The following is a 13,467-nucleotide window of genomic DNA, read 5'->3' as shown; positions in this document are numbered from 1 at the left end:
AGAACGAGGGACAAGAGACACCGCCTTAACTTGACAAAAGGTGAAGAAAAAGCGAGACAGGAGAGAAGGACCAGAACCCGGTCGAGCAGAGCGCGACAAAGAACAAGGCTGGAGGCGCGCGAAGCACAGAACGGGAAGAGCAAACGTAGGGGAAGCCTTTCATCTTTACACATTGGCACGTGAAGGATCAAAAAGCCAGCAGCTGCCTCGCCCGTTGTTCACCACGAAAGGGAAGAAACAGGCGTCCCTCCTGACCGTCTCACCCGCCCCGCTGACGAGGACGAGGCCCGAGGCGGCCTCGTTATCGCGCTTCGGTGCAATTTACCAGCCGTCGAGAGCGCCGATAGGCTTGATCCGATTTGCGTGTGCGCAGCTCGTTTCGACCGGCATGCATCTCGCAGCAGCCTGCAGCCGCTTGGCTCTTTAAAATCCATCGAACGTCATCTTTGGGTCTTCGATCTTCCGGCCTCGTCCTCGGCCTCTGCCCCGGCCTCGGCCGCGCCCTCGACCGCGTCCAGAGCGTCTGCTGCGGAAGGTCTTGGCGAAGCTGAAGAGACATCGCACGCATGCAGAAAAACGCTCGTGGGCACCTGTACACCTGCGCGTGCTTGACAGATTGCGGTTCCCCTTGCCCTCTGCGTGACGCCCGCGAGAGGAGCTAGGGGAACGTGGCAGCCGAGAGCCCATACACACCGAAGAGGGCGACTCAGAGAGAGGACTGAAAAACCAGACACCACGGAGGAAAAGGGGCTACCGCGGGGAGAGGAAGAAACCGAAGACGACAGAGAGAGTCGGACACACAGCCGCGAATCGGCGGACCAGGAAGGCGTCAGAAAGGCACTTGTCACGCGGAATCAAGGAGAAAACGTACGTGCTTTCCACGAGAGCATTGAGCTCAGCGTCGCAGACAAAGCATGCCACTTTCTCGATTTCGCCATCCTGCATGAAAGGCAAGAGATCGGAGACACCAGATACAGGGCGGAATCCCGTCCTCGCGCAACCTGAAAAGGACCCTACCAACAGCGACAGGTCACCTTTTCGCCCCATACACTCCACATGTTTGTTGATTTTCATGTGCGGTTCTTGCTCTTGGAGTCCATGGCTGTCCTCCGCGCTTCTTGCGTTCGCTCAGCAGCTGGGTACGCTCTATATTGCCCCGCTAAGGCTTCGAAAGTACCACGGATGGGGTGTACGGAGAGGGAGGAGGCAGCGAGAGCTCCCCCGCCTGCGCGTTCCTGTCCAGTGCGGAAAGTGTTTTTTCACTGGAAGGGTCAACGCGATCTGGGGCGACCAGTCTGTGCGCGCCTCGAAAGGTATTCTCTTCACTTTCCTTTCCCCTCCACTCCCGTTTCGCAGGGTACCTTGAAAGGCCTCGTTTTGTTCATCACGACGTTCAGAAGCGCAGAGCCGCAGGTGTCGCACTCGTCGCTGGTCACGGAGATTCCTGGAAACGAGAGTGGACGAAACGAAGGCCGAGACGAGCGGAGGCATCACGGGGAGGAGGCGGAAGCGCGGCAGAAGACAAAAGAAAAGGGAAGGCACGGGACGAAACGAAACAGAAGAAGCAACGAGGGGAAGTGTCAGGCGGTGACAGCAAGACAGCGGAGGAAACGCAGAGGCGGAGACGCAGGGAGACGGCGTGCGCAAACGCGACAGGCTTCTGAGACAAAAGGAGAGAAGAGAAGAGGGAACACGAGACGGAGAGAAAAGAGTCGGGCAGACATAACAGAGCCAGACTGCAAGTCAGACAGAAAGGAGGCTGGGAGAGACGGGGCCAGCGAGAAGACAATCGGCGAGTTTGTGAAAAAGCCGCGTAAACGAAAGAACAGAGAACGCGCGACTCACTGTGTGCGCCCTCCATCAGCTTGACTTGATATTGACACGCGTTGCAGTCGAGTTTCCACTTGGGCTGCATGCACGCACACATTGCAGCGCAAAACGGGAGAGGAAGGCAGCGTGGGGAACTCGACAAAAGAAGAAAAGAAGAGAGAGCGGGGGCCTGCGGAAGAAGAGACGCTCAGGGGAGAAAAGATCCAGTGTCGAGGGAGTCAGGCAAAAAAGTGTGATAGGCTTTATGAATTTCAGAGCCTTTGCGCAGAGACAGAAGGCGCCCTCACTAACGCGAACGCGCTGTGGCCTATATACTGGGAAGCTGCATCAAAGCTCCAGAGCGCATAGAAGACGAGGAATCCTTTGGAAGGAGAGAGAGGTAAGGCACTTGAGTGGACGATTTCCCCCCACTTGCTTTGTGTTCTGCTGACGCAGAACGCAACTCAGCTTCGTTTTGCAGCCTCGCGAGACGAGCTCGGCTGTCCCTATGCTGTGGTAATTCCCATGTCCGCTTCAACTAGTCAGACTGGACGTTTCCAGGCTTGACGCAAGTTCTTCGCTCGTCGAGACTGCCTTACTCCCGAAACAACGTCGAGGTACAAGATGCCTTTGCCTGGGAAAACGCGTCAGTTGAGAGAAGACAAGGACGGAACCGATGCCGGGAAAGATGCCGTGACCGTGACAAGACGAAAAAGAGACTTGGAGGTAGAAAGGAGGAAAAGACAGAAACAAGGGGGGATACGAAAGAGCGACGAGAAACGGAACGGCAGGAAGAAGAGCGACAGCGCGAGAGAGAACAAGGAAATGGAAGTGGGAGAATGCCAGGGCGGGACTCGAACGCCGACGAGGTAGAGTAGCCGAACGAGAACCAGGCACAGACACATACGAAAAACACGAGAGACGACGCGGAGAAAAGATGGGAAAGAAGTTATACGCGGCCACACAGGGGCGAAATCAGTGTATGTGCACATGCGCACATTTACATATACAGTTAAACGATATATATATATATATATATATATATATATATGCATACATCTATTCATATATGTATGCGTACATTCATACCAGCATGCAGAAAAAACGCCTCTACCTCCACCCATAAATCTAACAACATCTCCATCTGTTTATGCTTCTACAACCTTAGGTGTCTTTCGATAGAGAAAAAGAGCATGCGCCTAGGGAACAATGCCAGCGCGTGAAGGTAACACTGCGGGATAAGGTGGTTTTCATCGTCGTTTCGCTCAAAGGCGCCTCGATAAAAACCGAGGAGATCCTTGAGCGCGAAAAGGGGTGAACCTACACTCCGGCTGGGGACACTGAAGGACGCCAACGGCCTCAATCGCGTGCTTGCAGGTGGGGTGCGTGCATTCAACGCAAGACATTTCTGGAAAAAGCAAAAACACAAGAGGCATATGCCGCGTACTGTGCACACCAAAAGCAACATATCTATCGGCACCTTTGTCTCTATTTCTCTCTTATTCCATATATACACATATGAATATGTATGTCTATATACACAGATATATATATATATATATATATATATATGCACATTTATTCCAGTTTATTTACCTATATACATGTCGCTATGTGCGCTCATGCCAGTACGTCGGTTTCGCGTGCGCATCGCATGTAATGTTGTATGCGTCTCTAGAAACGGCATAATGGTCCTCAGGGTCCAACATAGACGTGCTTCGCGCCCGAGCAGGTTTCGCCCACAGCCGGCCCAGGAACAGAAAGGCAAATCTTTCCCGCTCGGAATTCGAGAGCCTTCACCCTATCTCCCCCTTTACGTTGCGCTCTGGGGCGAGCGCCGAAGATCTCGTCTCCCTCCGTTGCTTTCGCCTCTTGCCGTTCCCGTCAGATGCTCCTCCTCTCTCCTCTCGGGCATTGTCCCGGGCCTGGGATAACGGCGTTCCTGGCCTCCCGCCGGCTCTCCGAAATCCCTTTTTTAAAAGATGCCTTCCTCTATTCGCCTACTGTTCACTGCGCCTTCCAGAGGAGGATCGTTGTAGCACAGCGGGCACAGAGGGAACGTTTTGCCGCCCTTCTGCGTGAAGAGGACCAACTCGAAATTATCGAGAGGACACCGAAGTTCCTTGTAGAGCTGCGCACACACAGACGGCTCAGTGCATGCAGCGACGCATCGCTCCACGCGAGGGAAGCCGCCAGTGGGGGAATGGAATGAGCGTTGAGATAGACAAGGACGCGAGAGATTGACGGCACAGAAAACGTCTGAACTGTTGGACATGCACGCACATCCTTGCAGAGATGCATGCACACGCTTGCAGAGATGCATGCACACGCTTGCAAGGATGCATGTACACGCTTGCAGAGATGCATGTACATGTTTGGAGAGAAGGACAACACAAACAAAGTACCAGCCACGTCCGCGTTCCTTTGTTGAGGTGAGGAACGTATCACATGCACATTTTCGGATCGACCCTCGCTTGTGGAGGCGCCTCTGCCTGACAGGGGAGACGCTCCGCTCTGTGCTCCAGCAGCGCGAGGCGAAGCCAGACAGAAGGTGGCGACGAAAAGGCGCAAACGACAGGGAAAAGAGGACGGGCATGTCAGGGACACGGGGCTCAACACGCCCGCAGTCGGGAAACCGGAATCTGCCGCAGGAAACCCGGAAAACGCGAGACCCGAACGCAAGCGACACCGCGATGGTAAGCGCACGGCGGGAAAGGAGACGGCCGCGAAGGAGGGGCGAGAAAAAGCCGATGCATGCAGAGACACATGTACGCGTAGCAACTGAGAGTGCGTCTGGCGGTACAAGGGCGAAGCTGCGCGAGACACAGGAGACAAGGGAAACCGCCAATCACGAGTTGGCGAGCGTTTTCGAAAGACCCTACTTTGATTGCCCCATTCGGAGGCATGTTGTAGGTTTCGTTGCAGGTCCGACAATGCAAACGCGTCGGTCGCTTCGTGATGAGATTCATGTACCGATTGCACCGTCCACAACGCGACAGCGCGTTCCCTGCAGGCCGGAAACGAGGCGACACAGACGCAGGCCGTCGTTTCGTGGAAGCAGAGTGGATAAGGATCCACGTTACCTTCTACCTCTGAAGTATATAACGGTCGTTTCCACATGTCTCCCACGAAAACTCCCGCACAAACGAGCGGGCCTCAAAACGGCGAGAGCCGGGGTTAAACTGTGCCACTCGAACGTCTTCAACGCCTCCCTCTGGCCCCTGTCTCCAGAAGGAGGAAACGGCAGACACACGGTTTGTGCAAAGGAATAATTGCCTCTGGGTGAATCTGAACAGGTCGTGGCATGTGCCCAACGGACGCTGGCCTTCGTGCCGCTCTGGCTCGGAGGAAGCGCATGCATTCTGAACGTCTTGTGTTGAGACTCGCATGTGTTTGCCCACGCGCAGGGACGAGAGACGTGGCCATATGGAATCGAGTTTCTTTCGGGCCTTGTTCGCAGGCCTTCGAGAGCGCGGCAGTCACCGGCGATGCGCAGGACTGGGCCCGGGCGGCACGCGAGGCTACGCGCTCACTCTTACCGGTCTGCGCGAGCATCGTGAAGCTCGCCTCGAAGAGCATGTCCATTCGTTCAATCTGAAGAACAGACGAAAAGGTTCCGATGAGGCCGGAAGCGCAGGGGGACAAGACAGCAACCGCGTGGGAGACAACGAAAAAGCGGGAAGATGCGCAGCACAGACGGCGGCAGAACAGGGTGTTTTCCTCTCCGCTGGGGAGCCTCACCTGTCGAAGGAAGTAAGCAAACTTGAGTTTGAACATGTACAGCGAGTGCGTGACAACGGCGGCGAGGTCGGCCTTTCCTGGGCAAGGACGCAGGCAAAATCACACACCAATCAGAGACCAACCAGGCACCAATCAGGCACAGCGCACATCGGCGCAAAACGCTCCACAACGGGCCCAGGCCGGTGGATGCGCGATCCCACATGTGAGCGAAGGAAGACGCCCGAGAAAGGCACACTGGGAAAGAGGCGCCGTGTGAACTGAGCAGTGCGCTGAGCTTCTCGACGAGCACGTGGCCGAGCTTTTGGTGCCCAGTTCCCTCTCTTCGTCCACCGACTTGCCTTGAGCGATAACGTCGACGAGGGCTTCGATGCTGGCGCGCACCGACGGCAGCACGAGGTCAGGGTCGATTGCCATGTAGCCGTGCACAAGACAGACGCCGAGTTTCGTCGGCTCCAGTCGCCTGTTGGACACCTGCGCAGAGCGGAGAAGCGGGAGGGGAAGGCCGGGAAACCTTGAAGGCGGCTGTCGACCCACACACGCCTCTCGAGACTCTCAGCTGCGACGTGCGCGTTTCTCCGCCCGTCTCAGCCCACCCCGTTCGACGCGCCTTCTCACCAGAGAAACGTAGTTTCGTTCGCAGATGTTGTTGATGTGCGTCGCCATCGAGGCGTCTGTGCCGATCCCGTGCTTCTCCATGAGCCCGAGGAGATCCGACTCGGACAGAAAAGGCGGGGGGTGCGTCTGACCCGACTGCGGGAAAAGAAGAAAAAAAAACGCACCCCGCGAAAAACGGTGCGAGCTGAGGCGGCGCGAGCGGCCGCGCGACAGAGCGGCAAAAAGAGGGGATAAACACACAGACAGGGCTGCGGCTCTCGCGCGGCACGCAGCCGGTCGACGTCGCGCCTCGTGGCAGAAACAAAAACGAGGTCGAGGCGCCAGGACGCCAGCTAAAGGAAGGGCGAATGAACAGGGTTCATCCCACACACACTCACGCACACAAACAGAGCTCTAGGGTCCCACGCGACACACGACACGTGTCTTCCTTCCCTTTTCTGCTCGTCGCATCTCTCTGCTTCTCCCTGTCTCTTCGTCTCTGCCTTTTTTCCGCTGGCGCATCATACCCCGACGGCGACTTTGTGCAGGGGGACTTGGTCGCCCTTTCTGAAATCCGGAATGGAGACATCTTTCATGCCGTCGCCTCGCATGACGCGCGTGAATCCGCCGTCGAGCATGTGGCGACCGGAGAGCGAGAAGATCTCGTCGTTGACGCTGAAGGTTACTTTTCGCTTCAAGAAGCGACAGTCGGGACTGATGGAGGCGAGGAAGTGGCGGGTGATCAACTCGTAGAGGGCCCAGGCGTCGCCGCCGCCGACGTCAGCCTCAGTCGCTGAACGGACGGGAGTGATCGGGGGGTGATCACCTGCGTCCACGCCGTCTCGGGGGCGAGCGAGACCCGACTGGACGGAAAACGAAAGCAGGGAAAAAGAAGACTGGAACAGTGAGGAAAACAGATCGAGGAGGTAGTACAGGCGGATGAAGAAGGCCCCAACGGGACAGAGGGGACAGAAAGGGAATGCGGAGAAGAGCCGGCACTGTTGACGTCAGCCAGCAGTGAGGCAGCCAGGCACAGGCGAAGGACAAGAAACAGAAAAGGTGAAGACCACGAGGGGAAGACGCGAAGAACGAGAGATGGAGGAGGCAACGCAGCATGCGAATACGAAGAGAGAGAATGAGCAGGAGACGGAAGAGAAGAAGAGACAGGTGGAAACGAAAAAGAAGAAGGGGAAGAAGGAAGGAGAAAAGGAGGAAGGAGACAAGGAAGGGGAGAAGGAGGGCAAAGATAAAGAGGAGAAAGAAGCAGGAGGCGACAGGGAAGGTGAAGAATAAAAACCAGCACAAGGAGGTGGCGACCGAGAAGAAGGAGGAAGAGACGCAGAAGACGCAGAATGGCGGCAACGAGATGACAGACAAGAGGAACGGGACGACGAAGTACAACCGAAGAGGGAGCGATGGATAGGAAGGACAAGGGGGAGACAAACGCGCTATGGCATGCGAAACGGTCGGAGACAACGTTAGCCTTCCACAGAGACGAGACAAGACATGAGGAAAGAAACAGAGGAGCGTTTTTCGTGAAGAGCGCAAAGGAGGAAACCTAGAATTGCTCGCGGAGAAACGCGAGATCCACTCGACGACAGGACAAACGGAAAACGACATGAGAAGGAAAGCGTTCGTGGACTCCTCGTGTGTCGAAGCGGCAAGGTGGGATGCAGGGATGCAGACGGCTTCGAGACTTCACTCGCAGCCAGGGCGAAGAAGCGAGAAAGGAAAAGGGTAGAGGAAACGAACGGGAGCGTTTTTTTTACCGAAAGCAGCTCTTTGACGTAGCCACCCCAGTAGGGGTTCGAGGTCTGCGCCGCAGCGGTGCCGCGAAGGTCGAAGCTGTCTGGGTATTTGCAAGTTTCCGTTCTCGGATAAGTCACAATGCCTGAGAGATACAGTCGCTCCGCCGTCTGCATGAACACGGGACGAGAACAACCAAGGTAAAGAACGCCAGTCGATGGAACGAGACCATGCAAGGGAAGAAGAATCCTTGGAGACAAACACGGGGGGGGAGGAGGGGGCCAAGGAGGGGCGGAGGATGTAGAGAATCCCGATGGCGAGATGACAGAACCGGAAAACCAAAGCTACACAAGTGAGGCGCTCACGACGCGGCCGAGGGAAGAACGATCAAGAGGGAAACAGTGACTCGAAGAAACGAAAGGAAAACAGGACTCCAGGAATCAGCCGCGCTTCCACTTCAGTTGGGACTGGCTTTTGGGGGCTCTAATATCCTATATATATATATATATATATATATATATGAAGCGGCTGATATTCATCGTGGCTTCCCCCATCCAAAGGGGGGAGCTTCTACAGCCGCCTGGCCACGTTTGGGGTCTTGTGTCTCTGTTTGTCAGTCTTTCTCGCCCTCGCTGTCTCGCCCTGAACGTCTCTCTCTCTGTCTGGATCGCTGTTCGTTGGTTTCTGTCTGTTTATCTCCACTCCTTCTCTCTCCCGTCGCCGCTCTCTCCCCGCCTTTGCGTCGCCCTCGCGCACCTGCATGGCTTGTTGGGGGCCCATACCGAGGCGCTGCGAGGCGAGTTTGAGCATATTCACCGTGTTGAGCGCCTGCGGCCGAGGCAACTTCTCTTCCTTCTCAGAGACGTCGACAACGACGGCGACGCCGCCTTGCGCAGAAACCTGAAAGCGGAGCCGTCGGGCCACGAAACGTTCGAGGTGAGGCGAGAGGACGCCGCGGTGGCAGGCAAAGAAAACACGTCAGAAAGGGGGGGGAGCAAGCTGGAACACGCGGGAAGGTGCGCGAAGCCGAGATTTTCCTTGCACCGCTCCGGAGACGCGCAAAGCAGAGGAAGAGGCGTTCTTCTAGTGTGCGATGCAGTCGTCCAAGATACACTCGTCCAGTGCCAGGTCTGTTTAATGCCTTGCTACGGAAGCCTCGCTGTCTTGAGAGGTTTTCTCGCCAGAGAGAGCCTTACGACATCTTTGTACGTGTGGGCGACGACGGAGTCGAAGACCTGGCCGCGCTCCCAGTCGAGAAACAGTTCCTGCTCGCCGACGCGAATCGACGTATCCAGCTAAAGAGAAGAAGCGACACGGAGCCCCAGGAAGAGGCAGAGACACAACGTGAACAAAACAAAGTCAAGAAGTGCTCACATTCTCATCAGACGTGCACACACTTCCCAAGCATATACATATATATATATATATATATATATAGTTATGGATGTTTGGTAGATATATCCGTACCCGTACTGACACAGCTATGTGCAAATGTAGCTGCATCTTCGGAGAGGCGGAGAGTGCAGTGATTCACGATAGAGACGTGCGAAAGGGAGGCTGATTGCACCGACTCCTGGTCGCCCTATGTGCACATTGCTGCGTGCACGTGCGTCTGCGTGGGCCGCCGTCTCTGCACGAGATTAAACAGACGGCTCTAAGGGGGGAAGCTGGAAAAGGAAATTTCGTACAGTGTAGAAAGTCTCAGGCTGGAAGGCGTGGATGTCGTCGTATCTCTGAACGCAGAATTGGAGCGTCGGAGTTTGGCAGGGGCCGTAGGAGACCAGCGAGGCGTCCAGATCGCCATACTTCCCCTGAGCCAGTGAGATAGGAAAGCGAAAAAAGAGAAGGGACACCGACAGGGAGAGAAGAGTCAGATAAAGCGAGAAGAATAGGAGACAAGCGCAGGGTGTCTTCAGGAACGGAAGGCCGAAGCCGCAGAATGGCGCGCGCTGGGAGGCGACGCAACCGCGCAGGGAAACAGAACGCCAAGCCGAGGCCGCAGTTGCGCATGCAGGAACGAGAAGCACAGCCACACGGCACCACGGCTTTCCTCTCCCAGGCCGCTCGCGCCTGCCAACCGGCGAGACCGTCGACACGGAGACCACCACACTGCCAGAAAGCCTCTCCCTGTGCATGCACCGCACTTGCACACGCTCTCCACAAACAGCTGTAGAGGGGAGAGAGCCGGACTCCCGGTTTGACGCCGAACTGCATGCGTCTGTGCACAAACGCCTAGCTCTCTCTCGTTGCAGCGCGCGACACAGAAAGACAGACAGAGAGAAGGGAGAGACAAAGACGTCGATGGACACGCGAACATGAGACAGAGAGATGCATGAAATGTGTATCTTTGACCCTTGCGGGTAAAATAGAATCTGGCCGAGTACACGTGTCGGTGGGTACCTGGAAGTACTGAGTCTGAAACCTGGTGAAGGCGCAGCCAACCTTCAGATCAAGTTCTTGGCGAGCATCGACAGAATCGGATTCGTTCTTGTTGGGGCTCCCCAAAGTCCGCATCGCTCTACACGCAGAATGGAAAAATGAGGGCCGAACGACATGCGAACCACCCTACTCACACTAGTCCGTACACGCATGCATGGGCAGATGTACGTTCGAATGGGCCAACGGTTGATGCCATCGACAAGTGGAGATGCGTTTCTAGCGCACGTTCCATTCATGTGCATACATATTTGTACGTATAAATGTATAGGTATTTGCATGCACACGAATCAATGCTTGCATGCGCTCGGATGTTAGGCGTATCGTGACGTAGGCTACATCTTGTCCATGCATACTGCTCGCATGCAGATAGAGGTACAGAGAGAAGGAGGAAGAGAGGGAAAGACTTCGAGGGAGAGACACAGAGACACAGAACCAGACAGAGAGGCAGGAGGCTAGAGCAACCGGAAAAGAGGCGGGAAGCTATGTAGGCACGCCGAGAAGGAGCTGGCGCTTTGCATGCAAACGCGCAGGTCGTTTCCTCGAACGCGCTTACTTTTGGATGTCTGCATGCGCCAAGGCAGAGAATTTCGCTCGCCAGATCTGAGTGGAAAGCACAGCGCATCAGAGACCCCGGGGGATCCGCGGGGGCGCGAAGAAGACGTGAACGTAAAAAACAGGAAGCCCTCACTTTTTTACATCTTTTCGGAGGGACCATCCCGGCGACAGCCGAGAGAGTCTGTTCGAGACTTTCTTGCGCCTGGCGATTCGATCCCGTCGCGGGCGTCTCTCCCTCTCTGCTCGTGTGTTTCCTGAGTCGCGCGCGCCTTGCCTGCTGTTGGCCGCCGGGGAGCTTTGGGAGATGAGGCGCAACGATGCCGATGACTTCGAAGCAGATGTTTTCGCCTTCGCGATCGCAGTCCAGCCAGAGCACGAGGAACTTGCAGCCGTGCGCCTCCTTCTGCAGATGGGCGGGCAAGCGGTGCTTCGGGTTCGCCTCGACCTTCACCACCGGCGCGTCGAAGAGCTCCACCGGATTCGTCTTTTCCTGAAAACGAGAAAGAGACGAGTCGCCAGGGCGCTTTCGAGTTGCGGGCTTTCCTTTCTCTCGCTGAGGCAGCGAAGCCGCGAGACACAAGACCTCCGAGAAAGCGAGACACGACACACGAGGCGATAGGGGGGCAAACGGGGCAGTGGCGCTGCGGCCACCTGAGAACAATGTGAGGCGAGAACAACGAAAGCCACTCACGCCCACTGATTTCGGACGCGACGACCGCGGGAAGAGGTGGAAAGAACACGAGGGGACCAGTGAACAAGAGGACAAGACAGAAAAAAAAAGACAAGACAGAAAAACAAAGACAAGAGAGCAAAAAGGATACGGGCGGAGGCGACGAGGGACGCTGGCGGCCAGAGATCCCGGGGATACTGCCCCGTTTTTCGGCTTCACCGCGTTGCGAGCCTTACCCAGTCATTGTACTGTCGAGGAAAGTCCGTTTGGAAGATGTGTCCCTGGCAGCAGAGAGAGAAGAGCGCGAGAGACAGAGTGGAAGAGAAAGAGAGCGGGAAGGCGAGCGACGAAGAAACGCGAAGAAAGAAGGAAAGTTGCGAAGCAAAATCCAAGGAGAGGAAGGAAAGGGCAAACGCAGGGAACACGACGTCGACGCGAGTCTCGAGGACAGACAACACGCCGGAGCACGGGGGGGGGCGGGAGGGGGAGAATAAGGAAAGGATTCGACGAGCAAAAGGCGCAGAATTTGAACAAAGAAGAGAGCGAAAAATCAAGAGAGACGCGGCCAAGAATGCGAGCGCACGAGCAAAGGAGCGGACGCCACGAGGCGGAACGCAACGAAAAAAACGGAAAAAGCGGAGAGAACAGACGAGACAAAGCTATGCTTTCGACCTTACCGCTGTGGATGTGACCTTGAAGTGGACGGCTGAACGGCAGCAGAAAACAAACAGATTTCGAGGCTCCAGGAAAACGGCTCTGACGACTCGTTCTTTTCACCTCTTCAAAACGGCAACAGATTTCCCAGGTTCTGAAACGAGATTCCTTCTGGGGCCCCACGCGCACGCACAAAGAGATAGAACAAGGCGTTGCGCGGCAAGACCGGGATTCCTAGCGCACGGGAAGCGCATGCATGAATAGACTTGAGTTGAAAAAGGCAACGGCACACGCATCGCACTAACGGCCAAAATAACACCATATGTGTATCGATGTACAGACAATCATCTACAAGCATATATAGGAACATATGTATTTACATATACATGCATATATATATATATATATATATGCAGGTGGTAAGTAAATTATATATATATATATATATATGGATGTGTATGTGCAGATACGTGAGGAAAGAATGCTATGATCGGGGAGAGACGTAAAAAATGTGGAACAAGAGCACATGGGCGAGGGGACGGCGAGGAACAGCGACAAAGACACGAAGCTGCAGGAAGCGAAGACCAGGAGGAAATGGAGGAAAGGCCGACCTTCACCACGGAATGTGCCGGGAAACTCCCAGACGCTCGTCACCGGCGAGATCTGCGGAAAAAAATGGAAAAGAGAAGGAAGAAAATGAAGAACGTGAAGAAACAGCAAGGTATACGGGAATCTTACTCACGAAGCACCAACAAGTGACGGAGTCGAGCCCCGCTGGAGAAAGACCCGGATATCACGCAAGGGTCAGAAAGAAAGAGAGAGAAAGGGGGAGAGAGAAAGATGATGAAAGAGAGAAAAAAGGGGAGAATGCGAGAGAGAAGAAAAAGAATAAAAGAGGTAGCAATGGGGAAAGAGAAGGAAAGAGAGCGCGGGAGACGATGAGGAACAAAGAGAAAGCGACAGCGAGAAAGAAACAGGGAGAACGCGAGAGGAAGAGAGACGGTGGAAAAACATGATAGCAGAGTTCTCATCGCGGATCCTGCTGTTCCGACTCACTCCCTTTCGTTTGTGGAAATCTCCTCCTGAGAGAATCTTGGCGATTGTCTCAGCAATCGACGGCTTTTCCGCCACCATCAGCACTCCGGGTGCCATGGTGTAGAGAGGAGAGGCGATGAGGGAAAGAAGTGGAACAGAACACGAACAAGCGGTTCAAAAGCAGAGACGCGCGAAGCGAGAAACGGAAGAAGAGAGGGTGAAGA

The 13,467-nt window shown here is 55.2% G+C and overlaps 1 protein-coding gene across 1 annotated transcript; it reads right to left on the bottom strand.

The window, feature by feature from the left end:
- Positions 1–423: 423 nt before the first annotated feature.
- On the bottom strand, positions 424–13,360 carry NCLIV_040590 (DNA topoisomerase, related; the record flags this gene model as incomplete). The annotated part of the gene is given in 24 exon segments (XM_003880969.1): positions 424–547; positions 872–939; positions 1,362–1,444; positions 1,846–1,909; positions 2,409–2,443; positions 3,134–3,217; positions 3,814–3,940; positions 4,692–4,816; positions 5,551–5,627; positions 5,751–5,920; positions 5,932–6,021; positions 6,166–6,300; positions 6,672–7,007; positions 7,914–8,060; positions 8,647–8,790; positions 9,087–9,185; positions 9,579–9,701; positions 10,291–10,408; positions 10,883–10,929; positions 11,018–11,374; positions 11,791–11,835; positions 12,232–12,260; positions 12,820–12,871; positions 13,265–13,360. 24 exon segments carry the CDS (start codon positions 13,358–13,360, stop codon positions 424–426), a joined length of 2,775 nt encoding a protein of 924 aa, XP_003881018.1.
- Positions 13,361–13,467: the final 107 nt, after the last annotated feature.

This window comes from Neospora caninum, chromosome IX (genome assembly GCF_000208865.1).
Source record: "Neospora caninum Liverpool complete genome, chromosome IX".
NCBI classification, from domain to species: domain Eukaryota; phylum Apicomplexa; class Conoidasida; order Eucoccidiorida; family Sarcocystidae; genus Neospora; species Neospora caninum.
The sequence above is the reverse complement of the archived record's forward strand: the minus strand, read 5'-3'. Positions and strand labels throughout refer to the sequence as shown.